The 26,834-nt window shown below is 53.2% G+C and overlaps 1 protein-coding gene across 1 annotated transcript in view; it reads right to left on the bottom strand.

The window, feature by feature from the left end:
- Nucleotides 1-1,626: 1,626 nt before the first annotated feature.
- FOXK2 (forkhead box K2) overlaps nt 1,627-26,834 on the bottom strand; it is a 52,480-nt gene continuing 27,272 nt past the window's right edge. The window contains exons 2-9 of the mRNA XM_056115388.1: nt 20,473-20,667; nt 18,384-18,531; nt 17,060-17,206; nt 12,567-12,760; nt 11,717-11,892; nt 10,852-11,142; nt 10,570-10,779; nt 1,627-4,580 (exon numbers count right to left, since the gene is read on the bottom strand). Coding sequence (XP_055971363.1) covers nt 4,387-4,580; nt 10,570-10,779; nt 10,852-11,142; nt 11,717-11,892; nt 12,567-12,760; nt 17,060-17,206; nt 18,384-18,531; nt 20,473-20,667 — 1,555 coding nt within the window. The 3' untranslated portion in view covers nt 1,627-4,386. The remainder of the gene's footprint in view (nt 4,581-10,569; nt 10,780-10,851; nt 11,143-11,716; nt 11,893-12,566; nt 12,761-17,059; nt 17,207-18,383; nt 18,532-20,472; nt 20,668-26,834) is intronic.

Here is a 26,834-nt window from a genome sequence, read left to right as displayed (position 1 = left end):
GACAGTAGTTTCATTTCTTCTGTTATGAAGTTAGCTGTGATCCCTTGGAAACATTTGGTGTTTGCTTGGCCTCTGGAAGGACATTTCTAAACCAATAATCCTCATGGGTTTGGTCATCTCAGTAGTCACTGTAAAATCCATTTGTGTTCCTGGTCACGTAAGAAGGAGGAAGGGGGGGGTGGTGACAAGTTCAGTCATATGTGATAGCCTGCAGACACACACATGGCCAGTGAGCTCTGTCTCTGTAGCGTGGGTCTTGATATGCCTCAGGCTCTTTCACATTCACCCTAGGTCTGAACTTCCTAAATGGAGACTGTATGTCGGTTCTTGAAGCGTCCATCTTCCTCAGACGAAATGTGGGCCTCCCTTTAACTGTCAAAGCTTATGAGACGTTTAGGACTGTTATCATTCTTGGATTGCTTCTTGTGTCTGAAAGCCTTTTTGTTTTGGGGCTATACCCGGTGGTGCTCAGGGCTCACTCCTGGCAGTGCTTGGGGAACCAAATGGTATGCTGGGAATCAAACCTGGCTCTGCCATGTGCAAGGTAAGTGGCCTGCCTGCTGCACCTGAAAGCTTTTTTTCTCTCCCTTAGAGGTAGTTTATCTGCTGGGATAGCTGTTAACTCTTTAACTCAGTTTAACTTTCAACAAAGTAAACCCAATTAACAGCAGCTTTCCCTGGGGCCAGAGTACAGCAGGTAGGGCACTTACCTTGTACACAGCCAATTCGGGTTCAACTTCCAGGACCCTGTATGGTTCCCCAAGCACTGCCAGATGTGTCCCCAAAACAAAGCAAACAGCTTTTCCTTAAAAAAAAAAAAAAAAAGGCAAGAACTTTTCCTGCTAGAAAGGATGGGGTAATGGGGTAAGACCATTTATGAAGTATGTATTCATATAGCACAGATAGCTGAAGTGATGAAAGCCAATTGTGAACACTTCCTTTCGTTCAAAGAAAATGTTGATTCTGTTGAAAGAGAAACTGTTCTTTCATGCTGGTACGAGGTGGTTTTAGAGCACTGTGAACAGAGTGCCACACAGAGACACTCTATGAACACTACATTTAGCGGCCCAGGGTCCCAGTGCCATGATGTCAAATACTTGCCCTAGCCTCCAGTCATGAGGGTAGTACTGTAACACTCTCACCATCACAAACTTGGTTTTTATTTTTTTGGTTTTGGGGCCACACCTGGTGGTACTCAGGGGTTACTGCTGGCTCTGCGCTCAAGGAACCATATAGGATGCTAGGGATCAGACCTGGGCCTACCCACTATACTACCACTTTAGCCCCCAGCACAGACTTCCTGGAAGCTGGAGGCCCAAATATTAGTTTGTGGGAGCTTGAATAACCATGTGCCTCTTTAGCAAAGTCTCAAGGAAGGATAGAACGCAGGTGGTTGGCTGAGGGGCAAGTATGCAGGAGAAATGGCAACAGCTGGTTTGCAAGGCTAGTGTCACACAAGCTGTCCTTACTGTTGCTTGTCACGCACACAGTCGGCGCCCCTCTGCGGGACAGGGCCCCTTAGCTGCTTGCTCCTGCCTGCACCTCTCCAGTACTTAAGAGTAGCACAAAGTAAAAACAAGAGAAACGTCTGCTTAAGGTTATCAAAATGACAATGATACTCTTCAATAAAAATTAATAAAAATATTTTATTGAATTTCAGGAACTTGGTACTTTTTAAGATTTCAAATCTTTGCACACAAATCACTATACTTCCTAAAATAGTGGCGGTCAGGACTTGAAGATTGTCGCTTATCTCCTGGTCACTAGCACAGAAATCCCAAGTCCTGACCCGGTGGCCCAGGCCCTCTGACCACGACCCCTGCAGAGGAAGCAGGGGTGGGGCTCTAGCAAAGCGAGAGGAGACGAGCTGACGAATACGCAGACACCTTGGAATGTGAACGTCCCATCTCTGCTCTCGAGTGGCTCAGGGCAGAGCTGCTGAAATGAAGTATCTAGCCCTCGGGGAGCGCAGAGGGCAGAGGTGGAAGCTGAGGCTGGCAGTAGTTCGGATCCGCCTGGGGGCAGCTGGGAGGGAGTTGGTGCGACCGGTGGTGTTGCTGTAGCACCCGGCATTGAAGCCAGCAAGCGGGATGGAGCAGTGACCCTGAGAGTGTGGAAGGCTCTTAGCTCCTGGGACAGGGAGCTGATTCCGGAAGTTCTTCAAGTGAGCCTGGGTTCTAGCAGTCGGCTAGTTCATGGGTGTTTCTCCTGCCTTCCCCCTGGTAGTCTAACACAACTGCAACAACGAATAAGCCGAATGAATACTGCACTGAAGAGAAAGAGAAGGGCCCGCTCCAGCTGCCTTAGAGTGAAAACCCATTCTGTTTTAAAACTCGAGAACTAAGTAAGCACACTTTCTATAATCACAGCCGAGTTCCTCCAGACCCATAATGTTGGTTGTAGGCTCAGAAATAAGTGATAGGCTGTGTTTACACAGGGAGCAAGAGAATCTCCCTGAGTCTTTGTTGCTCACTGGTGACAGGCACCCTGCAGTGTAGACACAGCTCCAGAGGGTGCACGGAGCATCTGTTTGTCAACCGAGCCCTTTGTCCAGCAGGCTGCCTAGTCTGTTCACCCACCTCAGGCTATTGGCAGTGAACTATCAGGACTGGAGGAGCCCAGCCTCCACCTCTTCCCACCCTGTCTAGTGCCAGTCGATTTTTTTCTTTTGACAAACTTGCAAACCTCTTGAGTAAAAAGATAAAACTACATTCTGAGGTGTCTGTAAAGTGCCTGGCAGTGAGGATGCGCTCCCTGAGGTGCTGACCCGCCTGCCTCCGTGTGCAAGTTAGTTTTGCTCCTGTCACACACGTGGTCTCATTCACATGGTTCCATTTTATTTAAGTGGCTGAGTATAAATCCAGCTAGTGTGCGGTAATTTCATAATTTTTAATATGCATTATCTGCAATAACATGTGACAGCTCCATACTGTGGATCGACACACAATACTTAGAACAGATTTATCATATTTGGTCTTTAGGTAAATAATAAATGTTTTGAGATCGCCTAAATATACCATTCTGAGCTGTTTCATTCCACCAGGAAAATACAGGGTTTCTCTTCTATTAAAAAAAAAAAATTAAATACCAAAATAACTACATTTAAATAAATAATGTTATGAAGATGACATTTAAAAATTCACGATGGGGCCGAAGCCCCCGTTCTCGCATGGCCGCTCAGCCTGAGCCCTGAACATGCCAGGAAGGGCCACACCTGGTCCTCAGGCGCCTGCGGCCCCAGGCGGGCTCGGATGCTTCTCACCTGGTTCCTGCCCGTAGGAGAGACATCGGCCTGGCTGCAGTCAGCTCGGAGAGGCTGAGGGGACTTGCCTACCCCTTTCCCAGGAAACGACGGGTCATTCCTAGCACAGCTACGCGCCCCACGGCGGGGGACAGCGTGCCAGTGCTGGGCAGACAGCTGGTGGACGAGGCCCGAAGCCAGAGGGTGGCACCCAAAGCAGCAGGTGTGCCGAACGGAGAGCTCTGTGACAGGTTAGAAACGGGGGAAGAGACAAGGGCGGGTCTTTTTCCTTTCCAAATGAAGCAGTAAGAGTTCGTTGTTTTAAACATACACAATTCTTAGGAGACTCGTTTTACTTAGAGTGGAAGTTAGGCCAGGGACAAAGTCAACACAAAGAAACAAACAACAGAAAATAGCAAGAGAAACAGTTAAGTGCAGCGGGCAGCTCTCTCCGCCATGGCCACATGCAGCCCGCAGTGTCTGTCCACCGTGCGTCCTACATGAAATGGAGGTGGGGTCAATTCATCAGGCAATGGCGCTAACGGGGACAACTTGCAGAGGTCGCCAAGAAGCTCCATCTGAACTTAGACGGGACAGACAAAAGCAAATCATTCCATCAGCTGAAAACAAATGAAAACAAAATGGTGTTTCTTTTCCCCAAATGAAATCCACACGAAAGGTCCTGTGTGATTCCAAATTTCCAGAGTAGAAATGGAGTGATGTGAAATGTCAAAGACCCCATTATTTTGTAAAGTAAGAAAGTACACCTCAAAATATTCTAATTCCACGTGTGAACAACAAAATACTGTCTTGTCTCCCAGTGCCGGCCTGTGGGCCCTCGGAGGGCAGTGGGTGTGGCCCCTGCAGGCCCCTCGCAGGAGCCAGTCCGGCAGGTGGGTGGGCACTGAGTGCGGCCTTGCTCGAGGGAGCAGAGTCCCTGCCGGGAGGAAGAGGCTGTGTCGGGCGGGGACACGGTCTCCGGAAGCGGCTTTGTTCGGGTGTGACTTCAGTCCGAATTAAGGAGTTTTAAGGCCACCTGGGTTTTCCGTGTTCAGTGCTGAGGTGAAGTCCAACCACAGGGCCCTCTACCCACCGAGGACGGGCGCGGTCTCCTTTTGGCACCAGAGTCGCGGTTTCCTGGGCCGCTAGTTCTGGCCACTCTTCTCCCGCACGGCCGCCGGCGTGTCCGCGCTCAGGGCGATGACGATGCTCTCGCCCTCTTCGGTCTTGACCCGCTTCAGCTCCGGCTGCTCCAGCTGGTCGCCGTTCTGGCGCTTGGTGGGGAGGGAGGCCGAGGCCGAGGCATGCGTCGCCAGCATGTGCAGAGGACTTGCTGCTGCTGCTGCTGCAGAGAGACAGGGAGTGAGACTCCACCCTGTCGGCCCCCCAGTGGGTGACTGGCCCTCCTGCTGAAGGGGGCAGTGGCTCCATGGGCAGAGTGAGGCCACAGTAGCGGTCATGCCCCTGCTGACGCTACGGAGACCCCACGCACGCACCCCACAGACCCCAGGTCAAATCCGAAGGCGACCAAAGGACTGCTTGGAATGTTGAGAGTTAAGACCGTGACACCAGGCAGCCCCCACGGGCAGCCCAAGACAGGCTTGTTGTGCAGACAGCACACAGACACGCGCACAGGCAGGAGCAGACCAAGCTCACGGGGCTCACGCTGCACTTAGGACAGTACCTGAATTCTAACCCTCTGCTGAGCTCGTGTGGGAGAATTACAAAATTTCCTACCAAAATAGAGCCTCAAGAATAGTGGAGCGAGGAGGGCAACAACAGAAAGCCACAGAGAGCTCATGGATGGGAGACAACACCCAATCGCCCCTCTGGCGGCTGTGGGGGACTGCAGGGTCTCTGGGTGGGCACACGGTAGCCCGGCCTAGTGAGCTCAGCTTTGCAGCCAGCATCCTGGGAGCGCCTTAGGGCAGGAATAGCCTAAAACCAGGGCTCACTGCGGTCTCCTGAGCCAGCAGGCAGAAGATGTGGAGCAGACAGGATGGACACGAGCACGCCCAGCCTCGTGTCGCCACAAAGCTCCTTCTCTCTTGGCTCAACTCACCTCTTGGGAGGTTGTTTCCAGGCAGACCCCTGGGAAGGGGAGTCGGGGGGGGGGGGGGGCAGGATGGGTAGCTGCTGTCCTTAGCAACATCCAAAGCACCCCCAAACCATCCCACGAGGCCAAGGGAGGCGGAGAGGACATCTGTCTGAGCACTACGGTGACTCCTGGCGAAGCGCTGGAGAAAGGGCAGGTCTGAGACGGGAACCAGGGCTCAGAGTCCCTGCAGAGGCACGCGGGGCACAGCCTCCCCGCCACAAGGGGAGATATTCACCTAAATGCGGGCTAGCAGCCCAGTGACAGCAGGGCCACCAGGGGGCACAGACGTCCCCAGCGGGGTTTCTCCTGATGCCTCTTTTCTGCTGCCCACTGGCTGGCAAGGGACACCCAGGGAAGGCAGTGAGGCGACAAATGTTAGGTATGTGAGAGCCATGCCCACAAACCATCTCCGGCTCAGCTATAGAAACTCATTTATTGGCCTTATTTCAGAGACCCATGGGTAAATTTCAGAGGAGATCAAAAGCTGCAGTTAATCTTGGACCCGCGCATGGCTGAAAAGACTGGGGCAAATTGGAGGGGGCGGCTTGATCTGGGGCCCACCCAAACAGAGCCCAGAGCAGCCGCTTGCTTCCACAATCCAAAATCGCCACCACACCCCTGGCCTCACTCCACCGTCTCATCAAGATATAATCTGCCGAAAATTCTGGTATGTGGATTTTATGACTGAAATCCCCTGGCTTTCTCAGGGTCAGGATGGGCGACCTCTCCCCACTTCCCTGTACTTCCAGAAAACTCAGTCACATCCACACCCCAAAGTGGCCACCCAAATGAAAAGCTACTCCAGCCTTACCATCCCGATAAAAATACTCAATGCTCTGAAAAAACACCTTGACCTCTTAGCACCTGTATTGCAAACCATAATGCACAAAAGGAAAAGGAGAGAGAGAGCAAAAAGAAAAGTGCCTCCCATAGAAGGAGGCTTGGGGGTGGGAGGTTGGGGGATGGTGGTAGGGAAATGGGAGACATTGGTCGTGGGAAATGGACACTGGTGGAGGGATGGGTGCTGGATCATTGTATAACTAAACCCAATCATCAACAGCTTGCAATGATCTATCTCACAAATATTCAATTTTAAAAAATTAAAAAGAAAAAGTAATGTGGAGTTCATGCCTAATTCAATCAGCTTAATCAATGGCTGAATAAGTAGCAGAGTAGCAGTACTCCTAGATTAAAAAAAAAAAAAACACTTCAGGAAGTGAAAAGAACCCACAGAAGTGAAGAAAATATCTGAAAATAATGTATATGAGACCAGAGACTACTATTCAGAACACGCAAAAAATAATTCAATAAGTATTTCTTTGAAGCAGATAAAGAGCTGACAAGTACTGGCAAGGCCTCATACCAACTCATATCGACTCTCTCCAGTCCTGTTGCCTAGTTTTAATACATCAATTCAAGGTGCCTCACACACCACGGAGGGGAAGTGAGTTGTCAGTCGTGGAGACATTTTAGAGGTTCCTCAATAAAGGAAAGAAAAGTTGCATATGGCTCAGCAATTCCATTTCCCAAGATATGCCAACAAGAACTCACACACATACATGCACACAAGTGTTCACAACCACCCCAGTCCCAAGAGAAGAAGATTCATCAGCTGATGGTGAAAATGAAACAGTGATTCTAGTACACCTGCAAGATGCCAGGCAGAGGCAACGGTGTTTGACTTCCCTCTCTGGCATCTCAGGGGCACATCAGCAGCTCTGTGTCTCTGGGGCATGAAGCTTCCTTTGGGGACCAACCACAGCGGAGCTTATCACTTACAACACACTTTGCAAACATCCCATCACTGAACTGCACACTTTTAAATGGTTGACTTGGGGCCAGAGCAATAGTACAGGGGCAGAGCACTTGCCCTGCACATGGCCAATGCAGGTTCGATCCCTGGTACCCCCTACGGTCCCCAGAGACTGCTAGGAGGATCCCTGAGCCACGAGTAAGCTCTGAGCAGTGCTGGGTGTGGCCCCAGACCAAAATAATAATTATTTTTAGATGGTCTATTTCATTTTCTGTGTATTTCATTCTACTTTGCTTTGGGGACTGTGGGCCACACCTGGCGGTGCTTGGGGCTTCAGGCAATGCCAGGGATGGAACCTAATTCTTCCATGTGGGAAAGATGGCACGCAGATCTCTGAGAGCTCTCTCCAGCTCTTTGATGTGGATTCTAACACACAGAATAAGCCAGAAGAGACTATCTGGACCCGAAGGAGAAACTGGGCATGATGCTACAGCTCATTTTAGAAAGTGAGGGACAGAGCGTATGCTGTGCAGAAGCAGGCCCAGGCTCAATGCCAGCACAGGCCAGAGCAGCTGTGAACACAGCTGGCTACAGCCCCAGACATCTTTTTCGAGCGGCCCATGCCTCACTGTGGACAGGGCCCACGCAGGCCACGCGCGCATGCAGTCCGTGAGCCATCTCCTCAGCCCCAGAGAGCCACGCGCAATGAGGCAGCAACACGAGCAGCGGCATCTAGGGACAGGGGAAGAAGCTGAGGAAGACAAAACAAGACTGGCTAGCTGTTATATAAAATAGCTGACATCTTCCGTGACGAGGAAGAATGCATTTCACCTCATCCCTCTCACATCCAAGTCCTCATGGACACAGCGCTCACAGACTTCAGCCTCTCCCACCTGCTCACATCTGGCTCTCACCTACTCCCCTGGGCACTGACCCGAAGGTATGCACGAATCCTTTATGAGTATAGTGAGCAGCACAAGCAAAGGAGTGATGGAAAATAAAAGTGCTGTGCCCTAGATCCTAACCGAGTAGGTTCTCATCACAGACCTCTTGCTCACCGGGAGCACCAAGAGTTCCCTCTAAGAGCATCACTACCACGGGGAGAAGGGTTAACATTTCCTCCACGCTCCCCAAGTGGGCAAAGGCCAGTGCTAATGAAGCCTGCTCTTCTCTAAAGCCCAGAGTTGGGCTGGAGCAACAGCACAGCGGGTAGGGCTTGCATGCGCCTTGCATGCACCTTGCATGCGCCCGACCCGACCCGGGTTTGAGTCCCAGCATCCCATATGGTCCCCTGAGCACCGCCAGAAGTAATTCCTGAGTTCAGAGCCAGGAGTAACCCCTGTGCATTGCCGGGTGTGACCCAAAAAAGCAATAAATAAATAAATAAATAAATAAAGCCCACAGAGTTGCAGAAATGCATTCTGGGGTCCAGAAACAGTACAAGGGTTTACAACTCTTCCCTGACATGTGAACAAGCCCAGCTCGATCTCTGGCACCACATATGGTTCCCCTTAAAGCCACCGCAGGTTTCTACTTCCCCCCAAAAGAGATCTCTGGAAGATTCCGCAGGGGGGCTGGAGCACTGTTCCACATGCCCAGTGCACCCAAGTGCCGAGTGAAATGGCCAAGTGTACAGCCCGGTGCCCCAAGTCAGGGCAGGCGCTTTCTGGCACCTAGTTGCATCCCTGGACAAAAAAAAAAATTAATACATCTGATTTTGCCTGCATTTGCTTTGGGATTAGTCAGCTGCATGCAAAGCAAGCGCCCTGCCTGCTGTACTATCTGTCTGGCCCAATTTTGGGTTTTATATGAAGTAAATTCATTTTTTCAATCTGTTTTCTAGTAATGACTGACAAATTAATTCATACACAGATCTTTATTTTTTGTTGCACAGGATAAACGTACTCAGCAAAAAATCTCCAACCTCAGTACAGAGCCTGTGACACTTCGGGAGTCAGTGAGTCAGGCTGGGGGGAGCGTGTCTGCTGAGAGCAAGGCTGGAGGGAGTACATCTGCTGAGCAGATCCCCATGAGCGGGAAGGCAGTGGCCGGAGGCTGCGAGCACATTTTGAAGAACGGTGTGGAGGACCAGCGGGTGCAGGCTGGCACGGAGCTGCCTTGCATGTGACTAACCTGGCTTCGATCCCTGAGCACAAAGCCAGGAACAAACCCTGAGCACAGCTGAATGTGCCCCCCTCAAAATAAAGAATGTGGGGCCAGAAAGAAGACAGGCAATTGGGCTAGCGCTGCAGCAGCTGACCCCAGTACTGCTCCTGGCACCACATGTGGTCCCCTGACCACTGCCAAGCAGTAAGCCCTGAAGGGGTGGCTCATACCCCTCTCCCCACCTCTACCACCCAAAGGAGGGTGGTGTGCAAGTTCATTTTTGAAAAGCATTTTGAGGGCTGGAGCAACAGCACAGCGGGTAGAGCGTCTGTCTTGCACGCAGCCAACTGGGCTGACCCGAGTTCGAGTCTTCTGCCTTCAATTCCTCCGCCCCTCTCGGAGAGCCCGGCAAGCTACCTACAGTATCTTGCCTGCACGGCAAAGCCTGGTAAAATACCCATGACGATATTCGATATGCCAAACACAGTAACAAGTCTCACAATGTTACTAGGTCCGCTTGAACAAATCGATGAACAACAGGACAGTGACAGTGACAGTGATTTTGAGGGCTGGAGCAATAGCACTGCGGGTAGGCCCGGACACGGCTGACCCGGGTTTGATTCCCAGCATCCCATCTGGTCCCCTGACCACTGCCAGGGGCAATTCCCGAGTGCAGATCCAAGAATAACCCCTGAGCATCACCAGGTGTGACCCAAAAAGCAAAAAAAACAAAAACAAAAACCACTTAGTGATTCATAATGGGAAACTATAGATACAAACCAAGCCCTGTGCAAGAGACTCCCAACTCAAGAGACGGGTGGGCAGCAGAGGCCATGGGTGGCGTGGGGCCACAGTGCAGACACCCCTCCTCAGCACCAGTGCTCCAGGATCCCCAGAGCCCCTCAGAAGAGCAGAGCCTGGATAACTCCTCACGAGTCATGGGGGAGGGAGGCAAGTGACGGCAAACTCCCATGTTGGTGGCCACGCAGGCAGCAGGCCCTCCCTGCTGGGGCCGAACTCTCATCCAAGGCCAGCTCCCTTGCTCTGCCAGCAGAGGTGCTGGTCGGGGCTGCCAGCTTGCAGGAGGGCTGCGCCCCACCCCCATGCCTCAGGCATCTTCAACAAAGGCACAGAAGGTGGGGGTGAAGGTGTGTGTGAGGACTCAAACCCAGGTCTCGCACCCCTGCTCCGGAGATAGGAATACTGATGGCTTCTCTCCCTCTCCCTGCCCCCGGGTCCACAGGAATCAGCTCCCCTGCAGCATTTCCCACAGCTTAGAGAAGTCAACGCTGCCCCGACGAGAGGAAAACTCCAGAACTCAGTTCTGGAACTTAATAAAAAGGAGAGCCGAGGGTGCCGGCACCTACTCACCGCTGTTCACCTGGCCGTGGAGGGCGGTGGGGACCGGCACCACGTGCGTCCCGTTCTGTGTGACAGTTTTTATGGGAAGCTGGTGCTGCCCCAGCGGTGCCTGCTGGACGATGGTGACTGTCTGCACAGGGGCAGTCTGGGACGTCTGAATGATGCGGCTTGCAGCGCCCAGTGTGGCGTGGCTGATGGCGGGAATGGGTTCCACTTTCACTGAAAGGGAGAGAGGGTTACTGGGGCGCTCGTGGCACGGCGGGCCTTGGCTCAGAGTGGCTATGGGCTCACCTTTCACCTCCCTGTGGTCCCCGTTCTCTTGTGGCTCTGCCTTCGGAGGGGCTAGCACGGTCGCCTGGGTGACCACAGCCTGCCCGGCGACCGTGTACGTGCTGGCAGGAGCCAGTGCGGCCACGCTGGTGACAGACACGGTGGGGATCTGGTGGACGACATGCACCGTCTGCACCACAGGCTGCTGGGAGGTGGTGACGGGGGCAGCAACAGTGTAGGCGACAGGCTTGATGGTTGGAGGCAGCTGCCGCTGCACCGCAATGAGAACGGGCTGGCTGGACAGAGGTGAACCTGCCAGGGGACAGGAGAATGAGCCCAGTGTTCTGCTGCCACCCCTGCCCCTGGGAATAGTCTCCACCCACATGGGAACCGGCATCTTCCCCACGCATGCCCCTTCCCCATGTCCTTTCTGCATGAGAGGAAAGCACCATCCCAGGAAGCTGGTCGCAGCTGGCCGTGGAGACCACACTCCCGCATCAGTCTTCCTCCCTCCCCACAGGAGCGAGGCCCCAGGACACACGTCAACAGAGCTAGTACTTGCTCCCCACCCACCTCAGTGCTCTGGCCAGTGGGGACCGGAAAGAGCAGTGGCTACAGGGAGACCAGCGGACACTGTCACACATGTCCTTGGCCCCACACAGCACAAGCTTTTACTTCAAGGGGCAACTGGTCAGCAAACTTGCACATGATCACGATTACTTAGAGGGCCATTTCTTTTGTCTGCCTATCAGCACCTAGTACGTCTAATCCGGGTCACTTCTTTGGAATGAGAACCTCTTCCAAACCAGTTGTCTCTGGGCTCCCCTCAGTACGGAGAGCACTGACAGTTCCACTCACGGCGCGGCTGGCTTCAGTCACAGCTCACCTGGGGCGCTCTGCGCAAAGCGCGCCTCCTGGATGACAGCGAGTTTGGGCTGTGGGGCACCAGGCTCAGGCTCCAGGGGGGCTGGTGAACCTTCTCTCGACAGGCTCTCAGGGGTCTGGGCGCCACTGGAGTGAGCCGACAGCACTCCAGCGTGGTTGGGAGAGGCCGGCGCGCTTCTGTTTCAGCAGAGAGAAGACAGTGGGTTTCCCAGGGTAAGAACTGCCGGAGCGGCCCGGTTCCGGGAAGCATCTTGCAAAAGGGGATGTCCTCTGTCCTCTGCCCCTCTGCTCCAGCCCGAGTCTCTCGCCTGTGACAGACACTCAGGGGACCTGCCTGCCCTGGGCAGGAGCAGCACGGAGCCACCAGGGCTCTCGCCTTGGTCCCAGGTACTGCGCTTGCCTCTCCCCTAAAAACACAGCACCTCCTGATTAACGAAGCTGAGATGGAGTGTCTAGAAATCAGTCATATCCAGCTCAAGTTTGAACAATAAAATGCAGCTTTCCAGCTTGCCACATGCCGGGGCAGGGTAGGGGCTGGGAGGTGGACACATTCCAATATGGCAGGCACCACTATTGCCAATTTCTCAAATAACCAATATGCCGTGCTTGGTTCAATAAGCCTCTCCGCCACACCGGGATGGAGTGAAAGCCAGACTTCACAATCTGAATTATCTGGGATCACTAGAAGCAAACCACACGGGGTAGCAACCAACCCTTTTGTTAAAATCCCCAACCCAACACTGAATCACTTATGCATTTGGTAGTTCCTTCATTGTCAAAGGAAAATGCACCAATCCGTGAGGGGCCAATGGTCGCCCATTCAGTGAGGTCTGTCGGTCCTTGTTCCTTACCTAGAGGAGAGCGGTCCCAGAGGGGTTCTAAAGCAAGGCACGCCCCTAGGCCGTCTCTTCCTAAAAGCCTGCTCTATCAGTTTGCTTTCAGAGGCGGGGTCTATCCTCCAGAATGAGCCTTTGCCTGGTTCTTCCTGGGAACGTGGTACTTTGATGAAATAACGATTCAGAGAGAGATTGTGGCGAATTGAATTCTATGGAACATAAAAAAATACGTAGAATTCATATATTTCTTTTCTGAAAAATAAAAATGTGCCCCAATTTAGTGCTCTGCAAAGCAGAAATCCAGTGCTGGGGTGCTACAGGGCGTTTCAGAGCAGACTTCGCCCCTGTATCTTCTGAGCAGGACCAGCAGGCAGGGGCACGGGAGGCAAGGAAAGGAGACGGGGTGGGGGACGCCAATATGGCCATCTTCCTCTGACAGTCTGCCTGAGCCCTCCGGGGCAACCTCTCCCCTGTGACACTCGCAGTACTCAAGGCTGCTCCCAGCACAGTGCTCAAGAGAGCAGCAATGCAGAGGCTGACCCCACCCGAACTCCAGCCAATGAGCTTTCCCCCAAGTCCCAGGATATGTTCTGAGCTTCTAGACTGTCAAAGTGATAAGGAAAAGCATGCGGTGTGGAGTCACCATGGACCAAGCCAAAGCTGGGTAACCATGACGGGACGCCTGAATGACGCCAGCCCCAAGCGAGCACTCCGCAGAGGGCCAGGACAGTGCACAGTTACCTCAAATGGGACAATAAGGAAACACCAAGTAACACCGAACTGTCCAAAAACCATCTCCAAACCCCCAAACCGCCATGAGAATTACCAGTCACAGCCTGAAATTCCCAACAGCAAACACCTTGTGAACGCACCAGTCCTTCAGAGCTGCGTGAGGGACGGCTGGGAAAGCCCAGCCACACAGGTAAAGGTATGTCACTAATTGTCACTAATACTGCACCCTCTTGAGCATCATGGGGTGGAGCCCCCCACACGGTGGGCTCATGGCAAACCAGGGCCCCAGCTGGGTGAGAAACATGGGAGTGGCCCAAGGCCCTGAGTACTATTTAGGGGGCCTGAGGAGGGCAGATGTAACCATGTGATGGAGTCTCGGAAGCAGAGTGTTGCCCACGGGCCCTGGGTCATGTCAAGTGTGAAAGGAGGCAAAATAGTCAGTGGGGGCCGGGGGCACGGCCACGGCCACCATGTGTGTCCAGGAGACAGGCTAATGGACATATGCTCGGGGTGGGGGATGTGGCGGGCGGGAAGAGGCGCTGTTTCAGGGCCTGGCCCCCACTTTGAGAAAGAGCTGTTCGCTCTTCCTACCACTCATGTCCCTGACAGCTGTCAGTTTTGTTCCCGGCAGTGCCTGGGGACCACACCTGGGCCTCTCCACACACAGCTGCTAACATATGCTCCAGCCTTGGAGCCATCTCTCTGGCCCTAAACAGCGCCTTTTTCTTGCCTTTTCTACTTCTGGTTTTTGGGCCACACCCATTAGTACTCAGGGATTCCCTCCTAGTGGTGCTCAGGTCTGGGAAATCAAATCCAGGTCACCTGCATGCAATGCCAGTGCCTTGCCGCTGACCTCTCTCTGGCCCCTCTTTTGCCAGGGATCAAGCCCAGGTCTCGCGCAGAGCATATACTCAACGGCTGACTTACGGCCTGAGTAGGGCAGGCAAGGACAAGCACAACAGGGTGAAGCTACCTTTGTACTCTCGGTGACCTGTTCAGAAATGACCACCCGTGATTCTCAGCCATCTAAATAATGAAAAGGAGCAAGAGGAACTGTTGAATATAGGCGCAGAGAAAAATCACAAAACCATTTTCTAAGGAAATTTAAGGCCTGTCACGTCAAGCTCTAGAAACCATGCTGATGTAGAGTGCAGCAAGTCAGGAATGATTAGAACAGAGAAGAGGCAAGCTCTCACTCTCGCACCTCAACAGTGGCCTGGATGAACCAAAAATATACAACTGAAAAATCAAATGATCACAGAGAATGTGGCTGGGGCTAGTTCTCAGTGGTACAGGCTGCCAAGTCCATTCTCCGCATCCCATAAATACATTTAAAACAGATTCTTTCCAATAAAACCAAGGACAAAGAAAAGCGCTTCCGCTCCTGAGTACCCTCTTTTCCATGCCTCATCTGAGCTCCAGTCCCTCCCACTGCAATAAGGCTCCAGCCAGAGCAGATAGCGGGGCTGGGGGTGGGTGTCTGGCAGAGCAGAACCACCTCCTTGCTGCCAACAGCTTTCCAAACTTGTATTTTTATTTTCATTTTGTTTTTTTGAGCCACATCTGAAGCAGCTCAGGGGACCATAAGGGGTGGCAGAAGTGGAACCAGAGTCAGTGGTGTGTAACACCAGAGTCTAACCCCCTAAACTCTATTTTCCATCCCATAACTTTTCACTCACACAACAAACACCACAATTCTGGGTGGAGCAAATTATTAATTATAAGAAAAGCTTTTTGGAAAGAAATGTGCCATTTTCCCATTTTCCTTGTTTGACCCTAGGCTCTCCAGATGCTACACAGCAAAACACCAAGGATAGGTGGGACCCGCACCAGTGTGCCACGGTGACAGGCACGGAGGGGAGAGTCAGGAGAACCCCTGGGAACCAGCTCAGAGTACGAGAATCGAGCCCATGCACTGCCATGTCCCTGTCCTTGGGAAACCCACACTTTGTACCATGGCTGTTCTGGTGGACAGCCCGTTTTCTCCCCCAAAGGCAAGGGACCTAGCTCTCCTTGTGGACAAGGCTACAGGACAGTCCCACGGTGTCCGTGCGGCAACCGAGAAGGACAACAGAGAATCTTGGAAGAAAGGAAAGGCAAGAGCAGGTCAGTGCTAAGGGCAGGCAGGGAAAGGTGAGGACAGTGGAAGGACAGGTGGATATCTGGACCAGGAGCAGCCTGACACAGGGAAGCGGCTCTCTCCCATCTGGACAGCAACACTGGGAGGCAGCACAGTGGACCTGCTCTGAGGGGACCCTGTCAGAACTGGAAACCGAGGACTGCAGGTGCACCCTGAAGAGGAACTCGTACCCAGGGCAAAGAGGCACATGAAGACCACAGGGAAATGTGCTGCCCGGCACCCCAACCCATAGGAACTCTGCGGGAGCAAAGCTTTCAGTTCCCTCTGGCCCACGAACTTGGGCTCAGCTCTCAGCTGGGTAGGGTCTTTTGGTGTTTTTATTTTAGGGGGACCACACCCCACAATGCTCAGAACTGACTCCAGGCTCTGTACTCAGGGATCGCATGGGACTCGTGTAATGGAACGTGGGCTGGCCGTGCACAAGACATGGCCCTCCCTGCTCTACCATGGCTCTGGTCCTCGGGTTCCCTGTTTCACAGCAGCCGTGAAGCACAAGCTCACACCTACAGACACAGTCACTCTGCACTGTGCAGAGCCTGTTTCAGCGCTAGGTACGGACACTCTCCAGTCCAGCACTGTCCTCACTGTTGACCACTGTGAACACGCGGAGGGGTAGGAGCAGATGCAAACCACCCAACCTGGAGCGAAGATTGATTCCCCAGCACTGAAGCCCACAGAAAGGGCATCGCCACCTCTGGTGGACACTATTATTACAGGAAAAAAAAGAAACATTTTTACCCTTCATTAAACAGAAAACTCCAAGATGTGGGCTGGAGCCATAGTACAGCAGGGCGTCTGCCTTGCATGCAGCCAACCCGGCTTGATCCCAACCTCCTCCACAGTCCCCGAGTACCACCAGGAGTGCAGAGTCATGAGTAACCCCCAAGCATCTCCAGGTGTGGGCCCAAAACAAACAAAATTAATACAGGTGAGTAAATAAATAGCTAGCAAAATCTCTGCTCAGACCTCAGTGAGGGGGTGCAGGCCGCATCTGTGCTCTAGGCCCACAGGAGAAGGGCCTCTGAAGATATGGTTCCTCCATTAAATCACCTGAAGGAGGTCGCGGAGCAAACATTAAAAGCTATCCAACACGGAAGACCAAAGGAAAGGAGGGCTGGATTCCTGTTACTATTTATGGCGTCATGGATGGACCCAGGCCTCACACATGAGTCATACACTCCACAGAGCTACATCGCTGGACCCGAGGGATGTATTAACTATTTGTGAGTGATGGGGCCAGCGGGGGACTTCCTGAGCAGTGCTCAAAGGGCCCTGGGGCCAGTCTTGGTGATACTCAGCCACTCAAAGGTTCAATGCTCAGGCCCAGTGATGCTAGGGGTCACCAGGGCAAAGCAGGTAGCACTGGGGGACAGCCTGCATGGGGTGTTCGGGATCAAACTTGGGGCTATGGCCCCAGCCCTGGTTGATGTTTATCATTCAATAACCAAATCAGACAGAGCAGACTGCTCCCACCCATGGAGACTCCCAGTGAGGAACCGTGGGCTACGCCCCACAAGGCAGGGGTCCCACTCGGGGAGCCGCGCCCACCTCACTCTTGGCCCGAGGTCAACCAAGCCACTCAGCATGTACACAACAAGCAGCAGAGGGATTCACCAACGCGCGGAAACGTTTTTACCTGCCAGCCCTTGTCCGCGGTCCTGTAGTATGGGTAATTTTTAGTGATGTGAGTGTAAATTCCATTGAGAGTGAGCTGTTTGTCAGGAGCCATCGTAATTGCTTGTACAATTAATTGTGCGTAGGAATAAGGTGGCTTTGAATCATCCTGTATTTAAGTTGAAAAGAAAACAAAAAGTACTGATGTTATCTCCCCCCTCCCCCCAAAATGTGTTCTTGGGCCACACCCAAAAACTTGACTTTGCATTCAGGCATCACTCGTGATGGACTCGCAAACCATATTGGATGCCAGGTCACCTGTGTGCAAGGCCAGAGCTTTCCCCACTCTACTATCTCTCTGGCCCTTATGAAAATTTTTATTATTTTTACTAAAAGTCAGGATTAGTGTTCTTAAATTGTCCCTGGGACAATATTTATTACTAGAGTACTAAGAGACTCTGGAGAATATCTGGAATAAGTGGAGGAAGGGAATGAAAATGTGTATAGCAGTGTGAAAATAAAAACTACTTAAGAAGAGTGTCCAAACGGCACAAAGGAAAAAGAAAAGAAGAGCTTACTCACTAGCCCAGGGCAGTACACATTAACTCTCGCCAGAGGCTGGTCCCATGGCACTGGTGGTCGTAAAGACACCAAGACCAGTGATGGCCCAAGAGGAGGAACAAGCTGGCGTGTACCCCAGGCTGGGCGAGGGTCTTCACGTGCATCCAGACCACACAGAGGCTGTCCTAGGTCTGAGCAAACTCTGGTGCCCGTCAGTGCTCACTGTGGCAGTGCAGGGAGGGCAAGGATAGCAATCAAGGCGGTGCTTTGTGAGGCGAGGAACAGACTACCACAGACACCGCTGTGGGCAGGTACCCGGGAGGGGACGTGCAGGCATGGAAAGAAGGTCCCCTGACACGACACGCTGATCGTGAGGATCAGAGAACGCTCCTGGCACCCACCTGACAGTGTCTGCACTACACCTGCCCCTGGGGAGACACATTTGTTGGCACCAAAGCAGTCTGAGTTCCCAGAGGACCCAGCAGGGTTATTTAGCCAGTGCAGGGGCAGAGTGAGGACAGTGGGCACCACACCCACCCCGGCCCTGGCTGCTTCAAGGCTCCAAAACACTTACCTCGGGGTCGGAGAGATAGTACAGCAGGTAGGGCGTTTGCCTTGCACGCAGCCGACCCGGGATCGATCCCCGGCATCCCATATGGTCCCCCGAGCACCGCCAGGAGTAATTCCTGAGTGCAGAGCCAGGAGTAACCCCTGAGCATCGCCGGGTGTGGCCCAAAAACCAAAACCAAAACCAAACCAAAAACAAAAAAAAGACCACACTTTACCTTGGGACTATCTCCACCTGATGCCTCCTTTTCATTTTCTGGCTGTGAGTTGTCGGTCATTAAATTGAGGTCAGACGGTATCACACGGCCCATTTTGTACCCTGAAGACCCCGCTCCCCGGGGACTGGATGGGCAGGAGTTTGCAGCACTGTGGACCAAAAAGGAGGTTTCTCTCAGACAGACACAGAACATACATCACACTGCTCTCAGAACTGGCTCTGATCTGCACGAAAGCAAGCTGAAAATGGAAGAGCCAGGCCAGAGAGAGAATACAGCAGTTAAGGTACCTGCCTTACAGGTGGCCAAAGACAGCTCAATCCCCAGCATCAGACACAGTACCCCAAGCAGCAACGAGAGGGATCCTTGAGCACAGAGGAGTAAGTGCGCACACCAGCAAAACAGAAAAGGGGAGAGCTCTCAGCATTCCCAAGGGAAACGGGCCCATCAACACCCTGGGACTGTGCAGTCACCCAGGCAGCAGCTGGAATGAAGTCAGCTTCCATAGCTGGCCACGGCCTCCAACTCGGCCAGGAAAGGCCGGGAGAGAGGGGACCAAGGAGCTCCCAGGCCGAGGCTAGTGGCCCATGAACACCTACCTTCAGGCAGGGTCGCTGGAGCAGGGCCAGCCTGGCTGTGCGGACCATCTCCCCACAGGGCAATGCTGGCTCCTGAGCTCCAACCTCCACTGTGTGTCTGTGAGGGCTGGGCCTATTGCATTCGTGTTCTCTCTCCCGTACAGTGCTGTACCTCTTTTATTTTTTGGTTTGAGCCCACCGATGGCAGTGCTCAGGGGCTATTCCAGGCTCTGTGCATAGGAATGATCTCTGGCAGTGCTCAGGGGACCCTATGTAGTAACATGACTCAAAAACAGGGTCTACCCCACTCAAGTTCGGTTAGCTCCTGTACTCGCTTTAAAAAGGAGTTTTTGTAATGGAAAGAGATCAAGAAAAGACTCTTAAACTTTAGGTTAGTGCCAGAACAATATGTACGCATGGTTTGACCTCACTGAGTTGGAGGGCTGGAAAAAGGAGTATCATAAATGGATCCACTTGAAAGTGCTGGGGGTGCACGGGTAGCTCTGGATTCTTACCTGTAGGACAGCAACAGCTTAAGAGCTCAGAGGGCCAGTGGTGAGCTGGGCCCACACTGCACACAGGCACTGCCTGAGAGGAATTCCTCGTGCTAAGGTCACACTCATCAGTCCCAATCCCGGGCACCAGAACTGCTGTAAGGTAAGTGAAAGCAGGCCAGAGCTCTGGGGGGGCCAGGGAGCAAGCAGTGCATTCTGGAAGCCCAAGTCTCCTCCCGGGCAACAACAGTGCTTCCAACACTGCCAGAGGGTGACTCCCAAGGCAGTGCAGGGACAAGGTTCAAAGACACACAACAGAGACAATAAATTCTGGCCAGAGAGGCCAACCTGGGATTGATCCCAGCATCCCTTATGGTCGCCCTAGCATCACAAGAAGTAACACGAGTACAAAGCCAGGAGTTACCCCTGAGCATTGTCAGGTGTGATTCAAAAACAAGCAAATAAGAGAAAAAATGAAACTCCAACACAAGGGGCTGGAGTGATAGCACAGCGGGTACGGTGTTTGCCTTGCATGCATCCAACCCGGGTTCGATTCCCAGCATCCCATATGGTCTCCCGAGCACTGCCAGGAGCAATTCCTGAGTGCATGAGCCAGGAATAACTCCTGTGCATCGCCAGGTGTGACCCAAAAAAGCAAAAAAAAAAAAAGAAAAAGAAATTCCAACACAAGAACAGGTAGAGAGCTCAAGTGGGAGCACAAGTCTATCGTGTGGCAGGGGGGAGGGGAGGGAAAGGAATGAGTTCCATGGCGGGGTATACGGCTCTGGGGGACTCGAACACCCCACCACTGGCCCCTAGTAAAGCTAGAACAGTAGGGATTTTCGTTCCAAAGCAGAATGCTTAAGCAGCAAGGAGCACCCAAGCATTACCCACACAGTCCAGCAAGGAGGACAAAGCGCCTCGTGCGTTCCTGCAGTCACTGGATGTGTCCATGTTCCTGAGTGTATGCAGGCCTTGTGACCCATCCCCCACACAGGACACCCATCTCTGCATGAGTACCTGATGGTCCCCGTAGGGGAGGGAAGGGGGCTGATGAGGTGGGCCATGGTGTCTGGAATGTTGATGGTCAGGGGCGAGATATGGGCCTGCACGGGCTTCACTGGGGACTCAGGCGCCTCCTGCTTCTCCCGCTTCTCGTTGGACAAGGCAGTGAATGTGATCTTGATGTTTGTGCTGGGGAACCTGAAGGTGCACCTGGAAGAGAGAGGTAAGAGTCAGCCCCGCCGGGAGCAGGGTCCCCACAGGAAGCCAGGGAGGAGGAAGCACCAAGCACGAGCACTCACATGAGCCAGAGACCACTGAATCTGTCAGCTCCTCTTGAAATGAATGGACAAGTATGTGTCGGGTTTGAAACTAATGTACAAGTACACCTGAGTACAACACTTCCCAGCTGCTTCTCATTTTAAAAAAAGAAAAATGACTCCTTCCAGTTTAAAGACTCCTGAGGCTGGAGAGACAGGACAGCAGGGAAGGTGACTGCCCTGCATGCAGACAACCCTCATTCAGTCCCTGATGCCACTGAGCCTGGCCAGGAGTGATACTGGTACTCAGAGCAAGAATAAGCCCTTAGTACTGACTACCTGGTATGGACCAAAACAAAACAGTTAAAAACTTCTATCACATATTTTCAATGAACTAAGAAAAGCCAGAAATACTAAATTTGGGGGAGAAGGAAGTTTATAATTTAACACCCTTGCTCGCCCTCTGTGAAGGGTGGACAAAGCCACATCCTGTGAGGTTCAGGTCACTCCTGGCTCTGCAGGGATCACGCCTGATGGTGCTCAGGGGAGCATATGGGATGCCAGGGGTTGAACCCAAGTCTGCCACGTGCAAGGCAAGGGCCTATCTGCTGTGCTATCACTCAGCCCATTAGCTCACCTGTTTTGTTACTTCCCTGATATGACTTAGTAGTGAAAAAGAAAAAAGGAGGGGTCTGAGGCCACAGCACAATTGGGAGGGTCCCCGAGTCTGCCAGGAGTGACCCCTGAGCACAGGCGTTGGAGCGAAGGGGGCGGGGAGAGAATGAAAAAGCTAAACCCAAGACAAACACCTCAGAGTCCCAGTCACTCTCCACCCAAGAGCATAGACGCCAGCGCCCCACAGCTGACATGCAAACCTGACCTCGGCGGCCCTCCCTGCACCAGGCTGCACTGCCCATCCTAGGTGGGCACCACACAGGCCACAGGCTCACTGCTCTTGCTCACTGGCCGTCTCTGCACTCACCACCTGCTGCCTCCCTCCTGCATCCACCTCGGAAGGATCTGCCTCTGAGTCCCTCAGCAAAAGAAGCAGAACCTGAGGAGAGCTCCTCTCCCTGGGGTTCAGCTCAGACAGCCTAGCCCCTGCTCCTACCTCCCGAGACTCCTCTCCTCTCTGCTGCTCTTTTTTTCAGACTTCCAAGCTTCTCCTTTTCTTTGCTGCTGCTGCTGTTTGGGGGGGCCAGCCCAGATGGGGTTGAGATGAATTTTAGGCTACCCAGTGCCTCCCTCTATTTTCACTCCCCAATAAGCTAGCCAGGTCAGTACCAGTGATTCCAGACTGATAAGCATCCTATACCCCAGTGCTCTCAGGAACTCCCTTACACCCACACCTGCATCTCCAGTCCCTCAGGACCCCAGAAGGTGAGGGAGAGCATCACCCCTGCTATTCAAGCCAGAAAGCTGGACTCACCCATCAAGTGCCAGGGGCACGAGGAGCAGGTAGCAATAAGGGCACAGGCCTAGCATGAGTCCAAGCTGGGTTCAATTCCTGGCACCCTGGGGTGGCCTGGGGGATCCCTGAGCAGCCCATGCTCAGGCCCGCTCACTGAGCCTCAGCTCTTGGCAGAGGCTCGCCAAGGGGAAGGGGGGGAAAGCAGGCTACCTGGGCAGTGCTTGGGAAATGTCCAAAAAACCCAAACAGGCCCAATTCTAGAATGGAAACAGATGCTCTGACAGAACCTGCTAACACTACAAAGCCAGGTGAGCTTCCCAAACAACCGAGGACTGCTCCCAGACGACCTACCGCGCAAACAGCCGAGAGAGAGAGAGAGAGAGAGAGAGAGAGAGAGAGAGAGAGGGAGGGAGGGAGGACCTGTTCAGTAGCACACAGGCGCCTAAGGTACATGCCTCACCCCACCCGGGAGAGGGGGCTGCCTTGGCTGCCTTGACCGCCTCCTGGGAAACCTGGGTGTTAGTTTCTCCTCTAGGGCGACCCAGGCATCGTGTGCTGAGTAGCTTCTGTCCTGGGCACGAGGCCCAGAGAAACACTTGGGCCCCTAGACAGCACCACATAAATGTCCCCCGAGTCTACTGCTAACAGATGACTCGACTCAAATGTCCTTCATCAAGAGAAAGGCCTGCAAACCCTGCTTGTGCACAAGGCAGTCAAGGACTCGGCAGTCAAAAGGAACCATGCCTGATGCGGCAGCAACACTGCGTGGTATCAGACAGGGTGAGGAAACATCCCTTCCCCCAAGTCACACCCGCCACGACCCCAATTTCATAGTACCCTTGAAACGACACATGACAGACCTGGAAAACACGGGAGAGGCGACAGAGAGGCCAGTGCTCTCCAAAACCTCACAGGTGGCATGTCGGGGGATCACAGATACCAATAAAACCCAACACGGAGAAGGCAAGAATAGGGAGATAAGACCCGTCAACAGCGTCCCCCTCAGGCATGGTGGGCTAGTCACCAGGCCCGTGGGGGTGGCAGAACAAAGGGGCTGTAACGGTGCTAAGCCAAAACCTCACAGGACCCAACAGCCTCACTCCTCATGGTCCCTGGCCCTCAACCAGCAGGTCCCTCTGATTCCTGTTTCAGTCCATTAGGCCCCAAAGCCAGAGCGAATTTAACCAGCTGAAGAGCCCAAGGGGATGAACAAGAGCCTCCATCCCAGTCGGCCAGGGCCTGCCCCTTCCTCAGGCTCAGCATGCAACTCCTAGCCCCAGTCACACACCTGCCATTCCACTCTGTCCCACCCAAACCCTCCTCCTGACACCCATCCTGATGCCCATCTTGCCCTTGCCCACCTGCTCCCCCATCTGTAGACCTGAGCCAAGAATGGCCCCGAAAACACACCTGTTGGATGGGAAAGTGCTGAGAAAGTGAGTGAGAATGAGTCAGCACGCAGGGTAAAGCTCTTGATGTGCCTGCCAAGAAGACCAGGGTTCCATCTCGCCCACAGATGGTCCCCAGAGCACAGAGCCAGTAGTGACTTCTAAGCACAGCTGGGTGTGGCTCAAAAACAAAAAATTAAAAATCACCCACCTCGGGGCTGGAGCAATAGCACAGCGGGTAGGGCGTTTGCCTTGCATGCGGCCGACCCGGGTTCGATTCCCAACATCCCATAAGGTCTCCTGAGCACTGCCAGGGGTAATTCCTGAGTGCAGAACCAGGAGTAAACCCTGTGCATCGCCGTTATGACCCCCAAAAAAAAAATCACCCTCCTCAAGCAAAAGGGGAGCCTCAACCTAATGGCTTGCAAAAGCCTCTCTGTCAGTAGCGAAGATGTGACTAGTCAGCTCAATCCCTAGGAGAGAAGGTGGAGGTGCCTCGACATCCACATCCCCACGGACAGTTGCGAGGTTTTTTCCAGTTGCCACGTGGGAAGCAGCTCTGATTTGGGTTAGCCCATGTCACAGCCACAGCTGCTGTGCCAGAGGGGGATGCTGGCCCTGCATGCAGCCAACCCAGGGCCAATCCCCAGCACCCCATATGCTCCCCCAACAAGGAGTGGTTCTTGAGCAGAGCCAGGAGTAACCTCAGAGCAGCCCCCGAGAGAGCCACCCCCAAAAAGGGAGGGACAACCTGTCAGCGGCTCTGATTCCTCAGAGGCAGGACCATCACCGTGGTGAGGCCTGAATACCCAGGTGGACAGGCTATTCCCTTTGTTACTACGGGATCTTAGGGACCACCCCCCACACTGGACATAATCGCTCGCTCTGGTGAAGGGCAGGATTCCAACTGCAGGAATTGGAGGCTTTCTCCTCTCCTCCCACAGGCTCTGACAATACCACGTGGTAAGGATCTCAGGGAGACAGAAAGATGCCGGGAGAGCACTCACAACACAGGGGAGCAGAAGGGGGCTCACACTGCTGTAGGCAAGGCCACTGAGCACCTGGAGTGCAGGGAACGAGAGCAGAGGCCGGGGAGCTCCTGAGCTCTGCTGGGAACAACTCCCAAGAACACAGCAAGGAGAGCCCCTGGGTACAGCCAGGTCTGAGTTTAGATTATCGGTAAAGCTCTTGGGTCAGAGCAATGGTACAGGGGGAAGGCACTTGCCCTGCATGCAGCTGACCCTGGTTTGATTTCCAGTATCGCACATGGTCCCCCAAGCACTGCCAGGAGCAATTTCTGAGTACAGCTCGGTGTGACCCAAAAAAGGAAAAAAAAAATTATCTGTAAATCTTGGCAATAATTTACTTTTTTGTTTGGGGCCACACCTGGGAGTGCTCAGTTTACTCCTGGCAGTGCTCAAGGGATCATGGACAGAAACAGGGACCATTCTGGGGAACACTGATTGCATGGCAAGCACCTCAACCCTGTTCAAACTCTCTGGCTTGGCAATGACTTTTTAACATCAAGCAAAAGCAATCTGGAACAACAACAACAAAAAAACACTGATCAAATCTGAATGGAAGAAAAAACCAGTAGCCAATCAGTCATCCAAAACATACTAAGGGGAGGGGGACGGCAGTCATGGCAGAGCCACAGCAGAGCTGGCAGGGTGTGCCTTGCAAGCGGCCAGCCCAGGTTAGCTCTACCACACCCGAAATGGTCCCTCGTCCCTGGAGAGAATGATCCTTGAGCAGAGAGCCAGGAGCAAGCCCTGAGCATCCAACACCAAACAACAAAGGACACTATCGGAACAATGCCCCTCATCTAGAGCAGCAGAGTCCAGCCAGTGCTCAGCAACCCTGGGAGCTGCCCCTTGCAGGAAGTGGGTTAGCAAACAGTCCACGCCCCAGGGCAGCCCAATGGGGCAGGCTCACCAAGGGGGGAGGGGGGTTGGATGACACCAGCCCCTCTAGAGAGCAAAGGTGTTTTTGTTTTTATGCCACACCTGGCAGTGCTCAGGGCTTACTCCTGGCTCTCCACTCAGGAATCACTCCTGGTGGGGGATGGGGTACCATATGGGGTGCTGGATTAAACTCAAGTTGGCTGTGTATAAGGCAGGCAGCCAACCAGCTGTATTATCTCTCCAGACCATACAGGATCAAGGTTTTTAAACTGTGGACTGTAACATTTTTGTTTGTTTGGGGGCCACACCCAGAGATTCTCTGGGGTTACTCCCAGTTTGGGAATTAGGAATCACTCCCGGCAATGTTTGGAGAACCATATGAGATGCCAGGGATTGAATCTCAGTTGGCCACAAAGCCAGTGCCCTTCCAGCTGTACCTATCACTCCAACATCACATACAGTAACATTTCCAATTTTTAAAAATAAATTCATGATTTGTTATCAGTAAAGGTTTGATTTGTATCCATTTTATATATAGCTGGGCCACATAAAGACATCTCAGGCAAAACAGGGTCAGGGTGGAGAGTGCCAGCAGTCAGAGCAAGAGCTCGGAGACAAGCCCGAGAGCACATGGCCTGCACCTCTGTCCTCTGTGCCAAGTCAGGGATGCCCGCACCCCCTCCCTGTCATACTCTGAAACACTTAGCTGCCATGAACATGATACAACACACACAGGCTGAAGTGCAGCTGGCTGGGAAGAGCCTGGCCACGCCCAAGGGAGCAGCGTGCGCAGTCGTGGGGCAGTCCCCGGTGTGGCAAAGGCAGTTCCATGGCACCTTCTACGCGTCCACAGCGTACAGAGCAAAAACCTCACAAGCGCTTCCAGGGAGTGTCCAAGGGAGTGTTTCTCCCATGCTTGGGGGTCCCTGCAGGCTCAGTATCTGGGAGCACCAGGGCTACAAGGGCCCCTGTCCCACCACCGTCCAAGCGGACAAAACCCATCTCTCTGCGAGCTGGGCAGTACTCATAGGGCTGAGTACATTCTGGTTGCCACCAGCCCTGCGAGCAGAGCGTGACTGGGAACCCCCAACCCCACAACCAAATGACAAAGAAAATGTCTCTTCTTGTTTCTTTTGGTTTGGGGACCCACCCAGTGGTGCTCAGGAGACCACTTCTGGCAGTGCTGGAGAGGGGGGATAAGGTGCTGTCAAACTCGGGGCCGGGCGCCACCCCCCTGGTCTGTTTGAACTGAAGAGGGGACCTCCCATTTGTTTACTACATGATGCTCGGGCACACTGTGGGTCTGTCTGAATCCAGGCTCTGATGACGCAGCTGAGCTCCTGTCCAGCACTCACTGAGCATAAATGGACAGTGTTTGGGGGACCACACCAGGTGCATGCACTTCAGCACTTTAGGC

The sequence above is a fragment of the Sorex fumeus genome, unplaced genomic scaffold (genome assembly GCF_029834395.1).
Source record: "Sorex fumeus unplaced genomic scaffold, SorFum_2.1 ptg000029l, whole genome shotgun sequence".
Lineage (NCBI taxonomy): Eukaryota > Metazoa > Chordata > Mammalia > Eulipotyphla > Soricidae > Sorex > Sorex fumeus.
The sequence above is the reverse complement of the archived record's forward strand: the minus strand, read 5'-3'. Positions and strand labels throughout refer to the sequence as shown.